This window comes from the organism of the source record quoted next, unplaced genomic scaffold, assembly GCF_019419815.1.
Source record: "Pyrus x bretschneideri cultivar Hongxiangsu unplaced genomic scaffold, Pyrus_bretschneideri_v1 Contig2, whole genome shotgun sequence".
In the NCBI taxonomy this organism is placed as follows: Eukaryota; Viridiplantae; Streptophyta; class Magnoliopsida; order Rosales; family Rosaceae; genus Pyrus; species Pyrus x bretschneideri.
In genome coordinates, this window is record NW_025999501.1 from 13,003,944 (window position 1) to 13,022,988 (window position 19,045).

Below are 19,045 nucleotides of genomic sequence, written 5' to 3' on the forward strand. Positions count from 1 at the left end.
ATAATCATTTTGCACAAATGTTGGGAATGAATTATCTCATAGTGTATATGCCATTTATGCTAAACATATCATTTATATAGTCCTAATTCATTAACAGACCTAATAAGTCGAGCATAAATTTTTTGGTGGTTGAAGCACCGCCACGTAAAGTTACCAATTCACGCATAAATTATGTAGTTTGGAAAAACTATTAGCCATAAAAGTTACAATGTTGCATAGATATTTCATGTAAATTAATAGCACCACGTTGCTCCCTCAACTGAAGCATCCAATTCATGTACGGCCTTCCGTCTTTATTAGATATCATAGTGTATAAATTTCGTATCAACTATTACAACCATACCACTATCACATAGATTAGTCACATAAATTAGTGGCACTATGTGGCTCACTCTGTTGTAATATATAACTCAAGTATGTCATTATGTCTTTATTAAATAATAGATACTCTAGTTTATAAATTGCGTAAACATATACAAAAATTATAACAACGCTGCATAAATTAGTCACGTAAATCATAATACATCTAAATTAAGACTTGACAATTTGTGACATGATTGCGTTTGGTTTCGCTCTCAAAAAATATGTGGCAAATTGTTAATGTCTTGTTTCTAGTTTAAACAAAATGTCTCAATCATATAAACCAAACAGAGTTGACGTGCGATCTTTCTTTTGCTTTCGATCACGTAAACAACGTCCCGACGCGCTTTTGGTCTTTTCTTTTACCTTTCCACTCCTTCACCTTCACGTGACTCTCTTCACACACAACGCAAAATAAGTTCGTCCCCAGGCAACCACGGGTACGTGGCGTCTCGTCCTCGTTTTTCGGCCGAGACTTCACTCCCCAGCCGATATTTTACAAAAATTTGTTCCCTTTTTATACTCTCTCAAGAACTTTATTTTATTTTAATTTTGTTTTTTTCGACGTTGTCGATTTTTCACAGAGTTTGTGTTATTTTTTAACTAATATATAGGGGGTCAGTAGTTGTTTTGTTTCAGGTTTGTTTTGGTTCTCTCCTTGGTCTCTGGGTTTCTCGGTTTTTCTCTCCCCTATCTCCCTCTCCCTCTCTGCTTCTTTGATAAGCTGCTGTTAGCTTTCCATTGGCCAACACCAAAAGGCCAAGAAGGAAAACCTGGGTTTTGTTTTCTGTGCATATTGGTGAGATCCCAGTCCAGTAAAACTCCATCGAGCAGGCAAACATGGACTCTGTGGATCCTACGAGAGCTTTTATCAAGAATGTCAAGCGTATCGTTGTTAAGGTACACCCCCCGTTTCATCATTATGTATGTGTGTGTGTGTGTGTCTGTATACATGTACATATAAATATTGATTTTGAGTTGTGAAAACAAATATATATCACACTCTGTTACGTATTTGGGCCTTTTTTGTTTGTTTTGGTGATGATCATATGAGGCTTTTGTCTGAGCCAATTTGCAGACCGCTTTTCTGTTTTTTTTGTTTTTTTTGTTTTTTTTTTTTTGTTTTTATAAATATATTAGTTAATATGACTAATATATCAGTTAATATGACTAATATGTTAAATCCCAATATGTTCAATAACATGTAAGTTGAAGAGGAAAAGTTTAGAGAAAAAAAAAAAAAAAAAAAAAAAGAGAACTTGGGTTGTATAGGATTTTCGCTTTCGGTTGATCTGAGTCTTTATTTTTGGAAATTGTCGATGATGCTTTTCTGATTTTTATGCCAATTTGCTCGCTTGTTTGTTCGGATTTGAAGGTCGGAACAGCTGTGGTCACTCGCGGTGATGGAAGATTAGCATTGGGCAGACTAGGTGCTCTCTGTGAGCAGGTATGTAACTGGTTCCAGAACTAGGAGGAAGATCTCCAATTTTGTTGATTTGTATGCACTGTTTCATATTTTAGACTGACTAAAAAAAATGGTATCTGAGATTGATAAGTGATGACATACTTGAATGGGATATTTGCAGCTTAAAGATATAAATTCCCAGGGGTATGAAGTTATTTTGGTGACTTCAGGAGCTGTTGGTCTTGGCCGTCAAAGGCTGAGATACCGGAGATTGGCAAATAGCAGGTTTATATGCAAAGACGCGTAAATTTCTCAGTTGTTTGTCGAATTTTTGGCATTGAATTCGCGAAACAAAAGTGCCTGAAACAAGTTAATGCCTTGTTTTGCAGCTTTGCTGATCTCCAAAATCCACAAAATGATTTTGATGGGAAGGCTTGTGCAGCTGTTGGACAGAGTAGTCTCATGGCTCTTTATGATACCATGTTCAGCCAGGCAAGACTATAATCTTCTTGCAGTATCATTTAGGATTACAATTTTTTAATATGTAGTTTCAGACTTGCCCCTCGTCACTTCAACAATTTTGGCTTTCTTTGAATTGCAGCTTGATGTGACTTCTTCGCAACTTCTTGTGACGGATAGCGTTTTTAGGGATGAAGCTTTCAGAAAGCAACTTTCTGAAACTGTGAAGTCGCTGTTAAAACTGAGGGTCATTCCAATCTTCAACGAAAATGACGCTGTTAGTACTAGGAAAGCTCCATACGAGGTATGCAAATCCCCTTGTTCCTATACTTTTTGTTTGAATTTGTTTTCATAGGCCTTTTGATTGGCATATGGGTTTATACTGCCTATGTTCTTGGTTGTGTGTTGTGCAACTTTCATGCTTTTGTCCCTCTCCCAGTCTTTTTCCCTTGAAAACAAATCTCATGAACTGCTTAGGCCCGTTTGGTAAGATTTTTGTTTCTGATTTTCGGTTTTTGTTTTTAATTAAAAACGGCGAAGGGAAATTGTGAGATTAAGTGAGAAGAGAGATGATAGATGTAGAATGATTCATAAAATAAAAACTACAAACTAGATACGACGAATAATTTTGAGCAGTTTTATTTTTAAGGTTTTATACATTTCCGTTCATTTCTTCCTCACCTCTACAATCTCTCGTCTCCCTCGCGACTTTATGATGTGCATTTTCCTTCCATCTCTTTAGCTTTAACAAACAAATGAAAATTAGAAATGCAAATGTTACCAGACGGGCGCGTAATTTTCCTTCTGTCAAAATATACATCTGTTGCTTCTGAATGGAAGTTATGTTTGCAGGATTCTTCTGGCATATTTTGGGACAATGACAGTTTGGCCGGTCTATTGGCTCTGGAACTAAAAGCTGACCTTCTAGTTTTGTTAAGCGATGTAGAGGGCCTCTATAGCGGTCCTCCTATGGACCCAAAATCAAAGTTAATCCATACTTACGTGAAAGAGAAACATCAGGGAGAAATAACATTTGGCGACAAGTCAAGGGTGGGCAGAGGCGGTATGACAGCTAAAGTCAATGCTGCTGTGTGTGCAGCTTATGGTGGAATCCCTGTTGTTATCACTAGGTAAATTCTATTGTCTGCTTGTTTTGATATACAATAACCAGTTTGTATTTTTTTTTGCCTGTGGGAATCGAAACATTATCTGGCGTATTCACTGGAATTTTCCGGCATACTGCAATAGTTTGTTGGTGCTAAACTAGTTTTGTATTTTGTTTACAGTGGCTATGACACAGACAACATAAAGAAAGTGCTTCGTGGAGACCGCATTGGCACTGTATTTCATCAGATGCACATTTGTGGACTGTAGTTAAGGAAGAAGGTGCACGTGACATGGCTGTTGCAGCGCAGGAAGCAGTCTAGACAGTTCCGAGTAATTGTCGTCATAAAATTGTTTTTTGTTTTTTTTTTTCCTTTTCAATGAAGCTTGAGGTTCCTAATGTAGAGATTGAAGTATTCTTCAAGAAGTTGGATATAGAGTAAGTGGTTAAGTTGAGAGATTGAACATCTGATTTGAATTATTTGCCTTGCAGGCTCTAGGATCTCAAGAGAGGAGGAAAATTTTGCTCGACGTAGCTGATGCCTTGGAGGCAAATGAAGGTGAAATTATAGCTGCGAATGAAGCTGATGTTGCTGCTGCTCAGGAGGTTGGATATGAGAAGGCCCTAATATCGCGTTTAGCCCTAAAGCCTGGGAAGGTATGCAGTTTAGCTACTTGTGTAGTTGAAGTTAAAACCTGCATCACTCCGGTTGGACTGAAATCTTCTTATTTTGTATTTAATGTGTCTCTACAGATTTCTGCTCTTGCAAAGTCTATACGTAAACTGGCTGACATGGAAGAGCCCATTGGCCGTGTTCTAAAGAAGACTGAGGTCAGGACACTTTTCTTGTTCTTCTGATTCAGTATTAATGAACACATATGGGACAGGTTTAGAGTTTTAATGATTTAATTTACACAAAACTAATTGTTAATCGTAGCCCTTTTGATAAACCGTTTTCCCTCTGCACTGGAACTCACTTTTGACAATTTTACAACTGCTCTTACATGCAGCTTGCAGAAGGGCTTGTCTTGGAGAAACTGTCATGTCCTTTGGGTGTTCTCTTAGTTGTGTTTGAGTCTCGGCCGGATGCCCTTGTTCAGGTATACAAATATCCACTCCATTTATACTCCTGACTCCTTAAGCATCTAAGCATGCAGAAATTTGCAGTCTTACAGTCTTGTTTTGGTTATTGACGTTTTCTTGATTTTGTTCACACTGGTAGTTTCTTGATCAGTTTACCAACACGTTTCTCTTCCAAATGGTTCAACAGATAGCTGCGTTAGCAATTCAAAGCCGGAATGGTCTTCTGCTTAAAGGTGGGAAAGAAGCCAAGCGATCAAATGCAATCTTGCACAAGGTTTGAGACTCTAGATTCTGTCCTTTTACTATTATTTACAAAGTAAAAATTCAGGAGCATGGTTTTCTCTGCATTGACACGTTTCTAATTTGCGTTGGCTTGGTTACGTCCTTCCTTTTGCAGGTCATCAGCTCAGCAATCCCAGAACCTGTTGGTGGCAAACTTATCGGACTTGTGAATACAAGAGACGAGATTCCTGACCTGCTTAAGGTGCGTACAGAAACTTATAACTGTTTATGGTTTTTCAGAACGATGAATTCTAAACAAATTGTTTTGCTGCAGCTCGATGATGTGATTGATCTTGTCATCCCTAGAGGCAGCAATAAGCTTGTTTCTAAAATTAAGGAGTCAACTAAGATACCTGTTCTTGGTCATGCCGGTAAGAGAAATAGTATTGGCAATGTAATACCGTACCACTGCAAACTAGAATTACTAGTAAACTGCTGATTTTGATGCACAGATGGGATTTGTCACGTTTATGTTGACAAGTTCGCTAATCTGGATATGGCGAAGCGAATTGTTCTGGATGCAAAAGTAGACTACCCTGCTGCCTGCAATGCGATGGTAATTTCACTTTTTGCTATGCATGCCTGATCGTTTATGCACGTCCATTTATTTAGCTGTATCTGACTTTGGAACTTGCCGTACTGCATGTCTTAACATGTTGCACTCTTTCTCAGGAAACACTTCTTGTACACAAGGATCTGTTGAGTGACAATGGCGGGTTTAAGCAGATAATTTCAGAACTCAAAAATTCAGGTATGACACTGTGTGCTTTTCTATCAACAAACTGCTGGAAAGTTTATAAAATATATCTGTATAGTAACCTCTTTTCTAATTGAAATCGAAAAAAATATTTTGATGCCTAACAATGTGATAAACTTATTCATAAGGCCGCGACTAAACCTTTGTTTGTTCCTATCCTAGGACCTCGGAACTATGGTTCTGTTCCCATGGATACAATCTATTTACATTTTTCATTTCCAAACATTGGTAACGACTATAAGTTGACGAAATCAAGTCGGTTGCAGGTGTTAGCTTATATGGTGGACCTAGGGCAGCAACTGCGTTACACCTTCCAGAGACAGACTCATTCCATTACGAGTACAGTTCAATGGCTTGCTCAGTTGAAATCGTTGATGATGTGAACGCTGCAATTGACCACATTCATGAACATGGAAGGTATACACATTCACATATTTCATATCTTCCTTTTTCAGGTATCATTGCTGTACTGATTATTTTCCGGCGATTTCTCTAACTTTATTGCCTCTCCTCTCCACATCCCCTGTTTTGCAGTTCTCATACTGATTGCATCGTCACTGAAGATGGTCAAGTTGCTAAAATTTTCCTAACTCAAGTCGACAGGTAAGGATGTTTCACGTGTGCAAAGCGTCTTACAGAACAGGACAAACTAGAGCATTTCTCATTGGTTTCCCGATCCATATTTTCTTTGCGAAAAATATGAACGATATTTTCTAATAATGTGGCTACATATGTTAATGGTTTTACACAAAATTTTCTGAATGTCGCACATCTTGATGGTCATACTATTGCATCAACAGCGCTGCGGTCTTTCATAACGCGAGTACAAGGTTTTGTGATGGAGCGCGATTTGGACTCGGTGCAGAAGTAAGTGCTCCCAAAATAGTTCCGTCTTTGAGTTACATTTTCTTCTTCCACTCATTTGTCACTGATCTGGTGGATGAACAGGTAGGGATAAGTACGAGCAGGATTCATGCTCGAGGTCCTGTAGGAGTTGAAGGATTGCTAACAACAAGATGGTATATCAATCCTGCATTACCTTTATTTCTAATTTCTCTTTCTATTTCCTTAGAATTTTGAGCATGCTGATTGTTTCTTGTTGCGCGATCATCCTTTGTTTGCGTAACAAAATGCAGGATTCTGAGAGGGAACGGGCATATTGTAGACGCGGATAGAGGAGTCGAGTACACCCACAAGGACCTGCTTAGTTCCTAAACATCTCAATTAAAAGCTTTTGTAGCAGACAACTTACAGATTTAACACCTATGGTCATCTGTTAGCCTTAGTTTCTACATATATCTTATCAAATGACAGCATAGGAGTTCGATTGCTCCACAGAAATATTCTTATGTATTTGTATTGTCGTGTAAAATCGACGGTTATCCCCTTGCCAGATTTTTTTATTAGCTGGAATAATTAAGGGGGGCTTCATGTAATCATCGTCTTAATCATGAATAATTAGAGAGAGTCTTATATTAATCCTTTGAGTTTTTATTATTTTTGTTCTTTGATCAATACGTGCAGAGAGAAACTTTGAACTTTCCAAGTGCTAAGTGCACTAACTTAAAAACCTCTCTAATTATAAAAGAAAGCAAATGTCGCTTTACCGTTGTGGCGGAAAACAATCATATTTATACGCCATGATACAGGTTTGATCTCCACCGCTTTCCCTTTCTCTAAGATCATCTTTAACTATTAGGTTAAAATCTAAAATTTAGGTTTTAAACAATTTTCTTATGCAAGGTGCACTAACGTGCCTCACGCCTTTGCACGCAACAAAGATGTGGCGGGTGGGGCCAACCACTGACAACTTTGTGGGCCACCAAATCTTCCCACTACGACTCTTTGTTGATCTGACAGTGTTGGTGATTTGACCGTTGGTTGATCCAATGGTCTAGATTCAAACTTTTTTTTTTCAATTTCAATTTATAAATATTTTACATCCAACAACTGAGATCGAATATGACAAATTTAACGGTGAATAAAAAGATCTAATGGTCCAAATTAAATCCAACGGCTAAAAGAATTTATTTTATTTAAATAAAAATGTTTTTAAATTTAGTGATTTTTTATTATTTATTGGAATCTTAATATTGTTATGTTAAAATGTTCATAAAAATAAATTAAGATAATCTACATAAATATTATTTAAAAAAAATGTTACCGAAAAAAAAATAGCTTAAATTCAATCTTTAAATAATCTACGGCTAAAATTTTAAATCAAAACCATTGGAGGAGGAAAACTATTTTTGGATTAGAACTTAAATTTTTTGAGCTAAAAATTTAGGTTTACACTAAGGGGAAGGGTGGACTTAGCCTCACAATGGGTTAGCAATAATATGGTTCAATTTCGCTTTTGGCAATAATCTAACCTAAGACATCTCACTTACAAGTGAAGAGAAATACCACTAGACTGTAATATAAGTGACAACAACTAATTATTTAACTCACTAACACTATCGTTTGTCGAAAAAAAAAAGGAAAAAAGAGAAGACAATTATGCTTTAGAAATTCTAAGGATTTTGAAGTGGAAAAAATCATACTAAGAAATAAGATGGTTGTTATCTCTCTCTTTCATCTTTATCTGATTTTATTTGATCTTTTTTTTTTTTGGTTTTTTTTTTTTCTTTTAAAAGGATTCATATGATATGTGACGACAATCATATGTGACGACAATCATATTTAGAAGAAGGGCTGGTTTGATGACAAGTAACTGGAATATATTGATTAACTCATAAAATTCAAGATATGTTTAGATAAGAAATTAAGACAAGAATTGCAGCACGGTGATAGAAACGGTCATTTAAAAGGCACAATTCCGTTGAAAAAGTTTTAAATTCCGAGGCCCTTGAGGCTGGAAACGATCTGTTGCATGGTGAAGGAGTCTTTCCGAATCTAACAGACAAAGGAGAGAGCTTTGGACAATGTAGTTATGAAAATAATGAGGAGGAACTCAGGGTCGGCCGTGAGCATTTAGGGGTCTTAGGCGAGCCTTCGAAGTGGGGCCCTAAACTTCTCTGATCTCTGGTTCTTTGTATATTGATTTGTATAAAAAAAAAATTCTCTAAATGCAAAAAAAGTTCTATTTTCACATCAAATATAATTAAAAATTAATATCAAAAGAAAATAAATATACAAACATTACACAATTCACATTTTTAGACATAAATGTACTAAATGTTTGCAATCAAGAGTCTAAGATTGAGAGTGGAGAACAATAAAACTTGATGATCAAGAGAGTAAATAACAATAAAACTTGATTGACGAGTATAATAAATTCAACGCCAATTGTTTTATTTGTGTTTTTTTTTCCCTTCTAAAATTAACTTCACACTAATGAATCGAATATTAAAATAATCCATTGAATAAAAAGTTATTGAAAAGAAAAATAGAAATTCAAAATTTTGATTACCTTAAAGTACAATCTTTAAGACCATATGATAGTTGATTTAAACATTCAATAGAAATGGAGAGAATTGGAAGTTGGTTTAAAGACTTGAGTTTTATAACTTTATATGTATTTGGACAAATGTATTGGGAGTTGGACATATGGATTGGCAGTAAATTTGAAAAACAAGAAAAATCTAGTGACTGAAAGGCACCTTCATGTTTTGAACTCAACACCCCAAAGAAAAATGAAGCCACAACATTTCCACTGCACTATCAAATGAATCATGATATTTTTTTTTTTTACTTGTTTTTTTGTATTTATATGTTAATTACAGGATATAAAATTTTTTTAGGAGCCCTTTCGAAATGGGAGCCCTAGGCGGGCGCCTACTTGGGCTACTCTCAGGGCTAGCGCTGGAGGAACTGCATCCTCTGCCTCCCTTTTTCTATTTTCCCCTTCATGCAATGTCATGCCATTATTCACCTTTTACAAATTTAGTTAATAAAAATTGAAATTAAGTAAAAGGGGAAAAGAAAAAAAGGAAAATATGACACCTATTTTAGCTATCAATAAATTTCTCAAGTATTTTTGAGTCATCTATTCTGTTGTGAGTCAAATATAATATCAGATAAATCTGCTTCAATAAAATATACTCTTAACCAGTCTTTTGTCTGGTTTAAAAATGTGTCTACTTCTATTGTTACTCCAAATACAATTTGTCCCTAAGTTCAGATCCAACGATCTTCTTTATAATGCTAAACCCTAAAGAAAAACATTTTTTAGCAAATTTATCTATTTTCCCTTTCATGTAATGTCGTGCCATTAAATCCTTTGCCTCCCTTTGTCTATTTTCCCTTTCGTGTAATGTCGTGCCATTATTCACATTTTATAAATTTAGTTAATAAAAACTGAAATTAAATAAAAAGGAGAAAAAATAAAATAAAAATCTTACACCTGTTTTAGCTGTAAGTAAATTTCTCAAGTATCTTTGAGTCATCTATTGTGAGTCAAATATAATATCAGATATGTCTGCTTCAGTAAGACATACTCTTAACCAGTCTTCTGTCTGGTTTAAAAATGTGCCTACTTCTATTGTTAATCCAAATACAATTTGTCTCTAAGTTCAGATCCGACGTTGATCTTCTTTATAATGCTAAACCCTAAAGAAAAACATTTTTTAGCAAATTTATGTTGATATCTCATCACTTCACCTTGAAATATTGTTGCCATTTTAATCTTTTTCAATCTGTCATTTCAAGTTGGATTGGAGCAATGACTGAATGAGATAATTCAAGCAAAATGCTTGGCATTCAAGTCTCTCAAATTTTGTATTAACTGTGCATGAAATCGTTAACTAAGGTGCATGAAATCGCATCCGGTTTCAATACTAGTTATCATTCGATGATTCAAAAGGTTTGCCTTGCCATCGTATAGGACGGATTTGAATCATAAAAGCAGATCGTAGTACTACAAATACAGTTTCTTCCATCTGAAAATGTGGCAGAGAAAGCAAGAAAATCGACAAACTTGTATGGATCAAATTGAATTAAAGAGCTCATATTTCACCATCCCACGGTTCTTCAACGGTTTTATAAGGACTCAAGCTCTCGTGGACTACGAAATCACCCCGTAGGAGCGTTTGCTGCATAACAGACAAGCAAGTTAATGTCAGTAGAAAGTTTTATGTGATAAAATGTGTTGAGGGATGTATCTAAGCATGTGTTATACAAACCTGGTGGAGTCCTGAAATTTTCGAGAAGAGCTCCGGTGGAATGGACCAGTCGAATAAGCTTAGATTTTCCTTGATCCTGCTTTCATTTACACTCTTTGGAAGGACACTCTGTGCACCCTGAATGTCCCAACGAAGACATCCTTGCACGGTTGACTACTTGAGTTTCTCGGCAATTTCATTTAGTACAGGATCCTTCAGAACTTCCCTCTTCACCCAAACCCCTGGAGAACCCAGAGGAGTATATGCCTGAAGGGAGAGGAAGAGTTTTCGATCAAATAATAAGCTGCTCAGTTTTCTAAAAATTAAAATGAATGGTGAACATTTGAAGTTGGTATCAGATGAATGTTGAACATTCGAAGTGGTATCAGTCCATCTCTGTGGATGATACCTCGAGAAAATCTCACTTCTACTCAATTTTCTTCAACTTTGACCATTTTTAGACATTTGTTTTGGTGTAGAATTATCATTAGAGCTTAGACATTAGATTTCCAGTCTCGGAAAACTTGACTGTTTCGATTTTTGGTTTAAGTATCACATTTTTGGCTCTAAGGCTTTAAAGAACCATTATATACCCTAAATCATTAAGTTATCAACCCAATCAATAAATGAGATCAAAATTGATGATATTGATTAAAACTGAGGGAGGACATCCTGCGCAGAAAATTTCTCAAGTTGGCATATAGAATTTACCGATGGATGAATCCCAGCAGATTTTCGCAAATTATAAAGAGCCGGTTGTTGCCATATAGGGTGGCACTCCACTTGATTTACATAAGAAAGGAGGTCCTGCAGCTTCTTAGACGAGAAGTTGCTCACCCCGACTGCTCGCACCTGACCAGATGCGTACAGGCCCTCCATTGCATTCTAAGTCTCTAGAAGGCACAATGAAGCCATGACTTCCTGAGTGAGACCTAATGAGCCCGGCTTTGTACGAAATGGCAGTGTATCTGCAGAAGAATGTTCACCATAACCATTTAAAATTCTTCGTTATTGGAATTCCAAATTCAGGAAGAAAATGTTAGTCTAGCAAAATGTTGAGGTTGCTTATATAAAGTACTTGTTGCATACAAGATATAGATTAATATAATCAAGCTGCAGATCTTCTAAAGTCTTGCTCAGTGCCTTGGAGATATCTTCTGAGGAACGGTCGCTGCACCTGTAGATGTCACACAGACGGAAAAAACATTATTAAGTTTTCAACAAGGCCTTGTTTGGCGTCAAGATTATAAGTTTTTGCGAATAACATAATTTTGATTGTTCCAAGTTCTTCGTCAGTCAGAGATACGACGAATTAAAAGAAAGAGAATGAACACATACCATAGCTTATATGGAGAATGAACCTTGACTGCCGCGATGACAGCTCGACTGACCGAGCCCGGTTCAGCCTTCCATGTCCAAGACCAATATGGAATCTTAGCTCCCGGATTCAGATCAAAATACAAGGTTTCCGATTTGTTTTCGCCCATAATCTACGCACTGAACATGCAATCAGAACTGAGATGAAACCTACAGTAACATAGTCCAATCATATTATTTAAACTTTGAATATGAATTTCAGACACCAGGTGGGTGATGAACTGAAGAAAAGACATTAGCTATTTGGATCGAACGTCGGGAAAAATGACAGAGATGCAAGATTTCGGAGGCAACTCACCTGTGCTTTCTATGTCCAAAAGTTTTTCTTGGAAGATGATGCATGAGCTATGTGTTGGACAGATTTTGATGGCAAAAAATTATGATCAATCATTACTCCCTAACCGTAAAACTAAGAAAACTAAGAAAAATGACTTCAAATTAGAAGAAAAATGCGGTCTAGGTGACGCACAGACCGATTACAAAGAGTCAATTTGGTTCTTCTGTGTCCTTGAATATTAATGCGGACACGCCAATTTGCTACTCGGCCAAACATGTGTCGTACAATACCGTTAGTATTATACGAGTACATTATGTTGTCTTCGGTCACAGTAGGTTGAGGGCAAGGTAGAGGAAGGCAAGAGTTGAGAGCTTTGGTAATTTTGTTGCCAAGTAATGCGAACACTGAGCAGTAACAGCCTGGAGAAACACCTTCAGGAAGCACTTTCAAGTGCTTTTACAACGGTATCAAAACCAAAAGCACTTATAATCATTCTAAACAACTTCCAAACAGGCACTTCAAAATACCATCCAGTTAATACGGAACTGTAGTTGATCCAGGTAATACGTTACAATTCTTAATAGGTATCGAAATACCATCCACGCTGATTAACTAGTTAACAATATTTGACCTAGTTCTAATCTTCTCAATCTACTATACTTAACTATTTATTTAACTAACGGTATCAATAAGAGGTTCTCAAACTGATACAGCTCCAGGAAACAGCTCCATTTCTTTTCGTTTACTGCTGAACAACACGCTTGACGTTCTTCAACCACATCAGGAACTCTTTGTTGTTTTTGTTCCTCATGTAATCATACAAGAATTCAGCCATGGTGTGCTTGATCCCTCGAACCTCGAGATACTTGTAGAAAGCATTCTGCAACTTCTCATCCAAGTCGCTGAGGGAAAAGGAAAAAAAAACAGAGCACATCAGAACAGAATGAAACCATCATCAGAATCTACGCAATGCAAACAAAAGGTATGATCCACTGAGACAAAGCTTACGGAAATTCAGGTCCATCATAAGCATAATCAAGCTCTTTGGAAGAAAGCTCAGGCTGCTTGACGGACAAGCTATCGATTGAAATCTCAGTTTCAAAGACAGAAACACCAAGCTCCAGTTGCAGTCCATTTGGTTTGGAAATGCTCACAACCATCGGAATCCCGGGGTCTTCCCACTCGTCCTCATCATCTGTGGTAAAACTAGGAATATCGACACATACTTGGATGGATTCGCCTTCAAATTCTCTTTTGAGCAGAATGGTTTGGTCTCCAGGATTGTCCACTATTTCAAAAGGAAACTTCTCTGGGACCTCCTAAAGTGTGAAGATCATACAAATAAAAAAAAATTACCCAACATTCAATAACTAAAAAAATTTAGAGCCCGTTTGGTATTCAATCCAAATACAGTTATAACTCAAAAACAAGTTATGAGTTTTGAGTTTCAAACTCAAATTCATGTTTGGTTGGCCTGTTTTTCAAAACTGAATTTAAGAATAACTTAAAAAGAATGCCTAACTACCTCCAAAAACTCTATAGCCCGACTCTCACCCTCTACTCACTCATCTCTCTTTGTGATCTTCGCTGCCAGCGTCGATTTGGGTCCACCGCCGGCGTCGATTCGACTCCGCCGTAGCTCCATTTAGTTTGCCGGTGGGGAAGGTAGTTGCCAATGAGATCCTAACTTACTTCCCTGACCAAAGACTGGGACTTTCCTAATTTTAAGATCTAAAACAGTTTCTGAGTTCAATACCATACAAATTTTTGGATTTAAATAAAATAAAAAATAAAAACCTGTTTTCAAGAGATGTTCTTTTAAGTTGTTTTTAACCAAACGAAAAAAGAACGCAACTTCAAAGTAAAAAACAGCAATTTTGATACGCTTACGGCTTTTCTGGGTTTCACGTCTAGGGCACACTTGATCTCGGACTCAAGGACTTCGACCAGACTTTGTTCGCCGATCGGCTCCACGGCGGTGGCCGTGGCCGTGGCCGTGGAGAATCGATGAACTGGAACAAAGCTTCTCCGGAGGAGCTGTGGGCTGAAAGCAGGGATGGTGGAGATCGAGCGGTGAAAGGTGGGTGCAGATCCGACGGCGCGGATGGAGCGGACGGCGAGGGCTAGGGCGGAGTAGGACGGCCTGCGGAGCATCGAGAAGAGAGCCATTTGAGGTCCGGCTAGCACTGAAAATTCAGTTGGTTTAGGGTTTTGCAATTTCAGCAGGGTTTTGTCTTTTTGCTTGGGGTTTTAGGAAGATGCAATATGTAATGTAGTACTGGGCTATGGGCCTATGGCTTTGGAATCGGAATTGTAAAAGAGAAGACGTGGGCTTCAACGTATTAAATTAGAGCGGTGTGTTTATCATTAAGCACTTAAATTTAAATTACTTTTATGACGTTTAGATTAGTTTAACGTATAATTTTTTTTTGTATGAAAAATATAGAGTAGTGTTATCTACACATTTATTTTTACTTACCACACCTTTTTTGTTAATTTTTGTCTTTTGATATTTTTCAATTCATTTAATCCGACGACTGAAAATTAAAAGTGTGTGGAAGGTAAAAAGGATGTGTGGATAGCACCATCCAAACGAAGATTTTATTAGGCAACAAGATTTTGGTCGTCAGACATTAGTTAATAGGAGCCAAATTTGAACAACCAAAAATCCTAGTGTATATATTACACAGGAGCATACCGAAAAATTCAATGTAAAAGAGCCCATATGTAAACATAAGCTTGAGCTCACCCCAAGTATTATTCTTGAACAATAGCCTTTGCAACCGGTTCTGTTTGTGTATATTTGGCGAAACTCATTTCGCTACATTCATACAGGCCGGAAAAAATCCAAACTCTTTACTTTGAAGAAACTGAAAAATTGCTTCAAGATTGTCTTCCATTGAAGCACTCATCCGGACTTCTAAATTTCTCCGTCCCACAATTCCTCAAGCGTCCTGTAGGCCCCATACGTATCATGAACAAATTGAGTCCCTCTAACCAATCTTGCCTGCATAGTTGAACATCAAAGCAAAACTTAGGAATTAGGTGTAAAGACAATCAGGACACTTCCGGAGCCCTGAAAACAAAACGAGCTCGAAGAATAATGCAAATGGAAGAACAGAAGTTGGATATTTTAAGGTGGAATGTGTTTCTTGCTTTAGACCTAGATGATGAAATAAGATCTTGGCAAGGATAACCATAGCAAAGCGAATAGAAAACCGACTACAGTAACTACTAGCCTGCTGAATCTCAGAAAGCTTGGTGAACAAGTCCTCCGGGATAGACCAGCCAAAGACATTGAAGTTCTCCTTGATCCTTGTTTCATTAGTACTCTTAGGAAGAACACTGTGCCCCATTTGCAGTCCCCACCGAAGAGCCACTTGTGCAGGAGTTTTGCCTAGTTTTTCTGCGACCATGAGAAGAATTGGATTCTGAAGGACGTCACCTTTAATCCATGATGTGCCCGGAGAACCCAGTGGTGAGTATCCCTGAAAGAAAAGTATGCAGTTACTTCAATTTTCGAGCTAACTTGCTGACTATGTAAATTAAATTCTTGCCCAATTATATAGGTAACTCCCTCAAGAAATGTCAACGAAATAAGAAATTTGGCATTGAAATGTCATTCAATATTTGCATACTCACCTGTAAATGAACTCCCCTGGATTTACAGAAAGAATGTAGCTTGCCTTGCTGCCACGAAGGATGACACTCCACTTGGACAGCAGCTGGAGGAATATGTGCCACATCCAGCAAATCTGACAGTTTCTTCGTAGAGAAATTGCTCACGCCAATAGCTCGAGCCTTACCCAAATCGTAGAGGGTTTCCATTGCTCTCCAAGTGCAAGGGATATCTGGTTGAACCAGGTTTTCAGGATCAAAACTTGCTGACCCCCTCTTCAACCGGACTGGCCAATGCATCTTCAAATTTTCAGCAGGTCATTAGTTACAGCTGAGTAATGGCCACAAAGGTATAACAAATTCAACACAATAATGCTAATTATCTATAATTTTTCCCCGCTATCTTATACCTAGATACAGGCAACATAACCAGACTGAAAAAGATAATTTTGGAAGTAATTTCGATCTTTCAAACAAATTCAAAGATGGCAGGCAAACAAATGGAAATTGTAGTCTTTTAAAGAAGCATCGGTTCCAATCAGTATTACACCTTCAATTTGGCATTGACTTGCGCCGAGCTTAACAGAAATAACTAGAGAATACGCTTTGAACAGGTAACACTTACCAGATACAAGTCAACATAATCAAGCTGCAAGTCTCTCAAAGTCCTGTCCATTGCCGCTAATACATCTTCTGGTGCATGATCTGTACACCTGCAGACCATCTAGTTTTTTAGAAACTACGAAATTAAGCAGACACTAAGGGTTAGATAATGCCAAATCATAACTGAACAATACAATTTATAACTCATTGTATCTCCTTGTCAGCGAAATTAGCATTAAAAATTGAAACAAACCAGAGTTTGGAGGTAATAAACAAATCCTCGCGCTTCACCACGCCATCTTCAAACAACTTCTTCAGAACCAAACCAATCTACAAGAAATAAAAACTACATATTTGTCACATTCAAATCGCCAGAATAAAACATTAATAATCCAAACTAGAATCGAATACGCAAGCCAATGACCACTTAGCAGATTATGAGTTCGAATATCATGGATGACGATTGTTGATTAATAAAAAAAAAATTGAAAATGCGAGTCATAAGGATACCGGCATATAATCAAACTTACAAAGGTGAATGCAATCAATTAGGTTAGGGAAAGTTTACGTTTTGGTTGAAGCAATTTTAGAAATGAACAAAAACATAAAATAATTAATGGAAATTAACTAAAAAATTAATGTAATAATTTAGCCAAATTCAACTCAAATGACCTCCTTCTCATTGCCATAGCGTTGAGCACAATCGATATGGCGATATCCTGCCTGTAATTTGTTAGAAAAGTCACATTTTGTTAGTGAGATCGAAAAATGATAAGTTCACCAAATCAAAGGTCGAGATTGATCAAAACTGAAAGCGGGGAAAGAGGAAGACCTTGATGGCCGCGGCCACGGCGTCTCCGACGAGGCCAGGGCTCGACTGCCAGGTCCCTAACCCTACTGAGGGGATCTTAGATCCGTTATTCAACTGGAAGAAACGAATATCGTCCGCCATTTCTCGATTTCTCAGAAGATCGAGTGATGTGGAATGGAGCAGTGAACAGTAACTTGGCGCTCTGTTTATTTTTTTTTTGGGGAGGTGGGACGTGGGAATTGGAATTAAACGAAATCCGATTTTGGTTTCTTTCTTTTTTTTTTTTTTTTTGGATGGATCGTAGGGAACAAAATTTTATTGCAACACTAATTCACATAACAAGGGCCCACAAACAAATATAAACAGAACAAAAAGGGGCCGCCCAAGCTAACATAAAAAAGCCCAACCAAATGGCCGAAGTTTGATACGGAGCAAAGAACGTTCCAAATTCCTACCACCGCCGCAATAGTTCTTCCCGATCAACCCAATTTGATTTCCACAATAGACGCCGCAATTCCAACCAAGCAGCACTGGAGATGAAATGAAGTAATACCCCATCGCCTAGCCACAAGCGCCGCACCGATCTCAGCCAGAAATTGATAGAAGTCCGTAGGATTACCACGAACAACACTGTCAACAAAAGCATACAGAGAGAAGGAGGTGTGTTGTAAACACTCGAAGCCGGTGTGACCACCGAACTTTACACACCGTAAATCGAAAGATCGCATCAAAATGCGTTGAAAGCTGACAATAAACCGGGTCGAAAGTGGTCGAAGAAGATGGACGCCCATGAGGTTTAAAGGATAGGGTAAATCAAGAAGGATAGATGGGGGAAAAGGTAGCAAAAGGAGGGATAGGAAAAAATAGAAAGAAAAAGGACAAATTTTCCACCGACCACTACCACGGCGAGGGTCGACGGTGACGAAATGTACAAACGGGAAGCTATTGGTGGTTTGGTCGAAGGAAAATTTTGAAATCCAATTTTTCCCCAATCCCTTTTTTAATTGAAAACTACCTCTTGCCACATATTTGGCAATTGCCATTTTTTTAATTGTTTTTAAAAAATAATATTTTGAAAAATAATCAACGTAACAATCTTCACTCTCATTACGTGACTTTCTTTTGAAAAGTGATATTCACACTCATTTTTACTTCTAACAAACTTTGTTAATTTTTTGTCATTGATCTTCTTCAATTCATTCGATCAGATGGTCGAAAATTAAGTTTCACTTTCTCCCTTTATATATAGATTTAAATTTATACTTTTTTTAAGTATTTTTTTATTAAAATATTCTTTAAAAAATAATGAACGTAACCCCTCACATACGTGATTTTTTTAATCTCTAGTAATTAATGAAACTTTTTTTGTCAATCAAAAGATGGTGAAAAGACAAATTAGTTTTCTATCACACAAAAAAAAATGATGGGTAATAATGTAATTTCACAGGTCTAAATTTTACTGTTTTTTATTGAAGTCTCACCTACCAGTGGTGTTAAAATACCTCCAATATAAAAAAATAAAAAAAAACCTCCCACAACCCCACCCCCATCCTCATTTTCTAAAAAGATGTGTTCATACACACAAAATGTATAGGCAAATGATAGTCTTAATGGAAGAAGGGGAATTTAGATATTATGAAATCTTCAAATTGTTTACCTTCTCCCTTTATATATACATATATATAGACTAAGCTTAGCTATGTATGTAGTCCACCAAATAATTAAGAAAAATCACCCACCAGTACAGAAAATAGGGAAATTGTAATCATATATTGACGATATAACTATCAGTTACGGAAGACTAAA

General features: G+C 37.2%; 3 protein-coding genes across 3 annotated transcripts; 1 reads left to right on the plus strand and 2 right to left on the minus strand.

Moving 5' to 3' along the window:
• The first annotated feature begins 797 nt into the window (after nucleotides 1-797).
• On the plus strand, nucleotides 798-6,930 carry LOC103949392 (delta-1-pyrroline-5-carboxylate synthase). Its single transcript, XM_009360503.3, is given in 22 exon segments — nucleotides 798-1,260; nucleotides 1,736-1,807; nucleotides 1,947-2,050; nucleotides 2,155-2,257; nucleotides 2,367-2,528; nucleotides 3,077-3,354; nucleotides 3,511-3,572; nucleotides 3,575-3,645; nucleotides 3,647-3,661; nucleotides 3,822-3,986; nucleotides 4,083-4,160; nucleotides 4,340-4,429; nucleotides 4,600-4,686; nucleotides 4,810-4,896; nucleotides 4,969-5,065; nucleotides 5,147-5,250; nucleotides 5,367-5,445; nucleotides 5,718-5,868; nucleotides 5,986-6,054; nucleotides 6,252-6,318; nucleotides 6,400-6,470; nucleotides 6,588-6,930. Coding segments are annotated over 22 exon segments (2,151 nt in total). The 5' UTR covers nucleotides 798-1,200; the 3' UTR covers nucleotides 6,667-6,930.
• Nucleotides 6,931-12,676: 5,746 nt separating this feature from the next.
• Nucleotides 12,677-14,460, minus strand: LOC103949390 (uncharacterized protein At2g39795, mitochondrial). Its single transcript, XM_009360501.2, has 3 exons — nucleotides 14,098-14,460; nucleotides 13,216-13,526; nucleotides 12,677-13,109 (listed from the first exon to the last, which is right to left on the minus strand). Exons 1-3 carry the CDS (start codon nucleotides 14,374-14,376, stop codon nucleotides 12,950-12,952), a joined length of 750 nt encoding a protein of 249 aa, XP_009358776.2. The 5' UTR covers nucleotides 14,377-14,460; the 3' UTR covers nucleotides 12,677-12,949.
• A 326-nt stretch (nucleotides 14,461-14,786) lies between these two features.
• LOC103949388 (NADPH-dependent aldo-keto reductase, chloroplastic-like) lies at nucleotides 14,787-18,243 on the minus strand. The gene is made up of 7 exons (XM_009360500.3): nucleotides 17,261-18,243; nucleotides 17,101-17,151; nucleotides 16,682-16,758; nucleotides 16,451-16,538; nucleotides 15,850-16,125; nucleotides 15,447-15,695; nucleotides 14,787-15,214 (listed from the first exon to the last, which is right to left on the minus strand). Exons 1-7 carry the CDS (start codon nucleotides 17,378-17,380, stop codon nucleotides 15,128-15,130), a joined length of 948 nt encoding a protein of 315 aa, XP_009358775.2. The 5' UTR covers nucleotides 17,381-18,243; the 3' UTR covers nucleotides 14,787-15,127.
• Between the last annotated feature and the right edge of the window lie 802 nt (nucleotides 18,244-19,045).

Bases quoted from the DNA above. Each gene is read 5' to 3' on its own strand.
- LOC103949390 (XM_009360501.2), bottom strand. From the start codon at position 14,376: ATGGCTCTCTTCTCGATGCTCCGCAGGCCGTCCTACTCCGCCCTAGCC. The intron at 13,527-14,097 runs GTAAGCGTATCA...TTCACACTTTAG, and splicing joins ACGTGAAACCCAGAAAAGCC to GAGGTCCCAGAGAAGTTTCC. The intron at 13,110-13,215 runs GTAAGCTTTGTC...CTTTTCCCTCAG, and splicing joins TATGATGGACCTGAATTTCC to CGACTTGGATGAGAAGTTGC.
- LOC103949388 (XM_009360500.3), bottom strand. From the start codon at position 17,380: ATGGCGGACGATATTCGTTTCTTCCAGTTGAATAACGGATCTAAGATC. The intron at 16,126-16,450 runs GTAAGTGTTACC...GAAAATTTGAAG, and splicing joins ATTATGTTGACTTGTATCTG to ATGCATTGGCCAGTCCGGTT. The intron at 15,696-15,849 runs GTGAGTATGCAA...CTTTTCTTTCAG, and splicing joins CCAGGGGAGTTCATTTACAG to GGATACTCACCACTGGGTTC.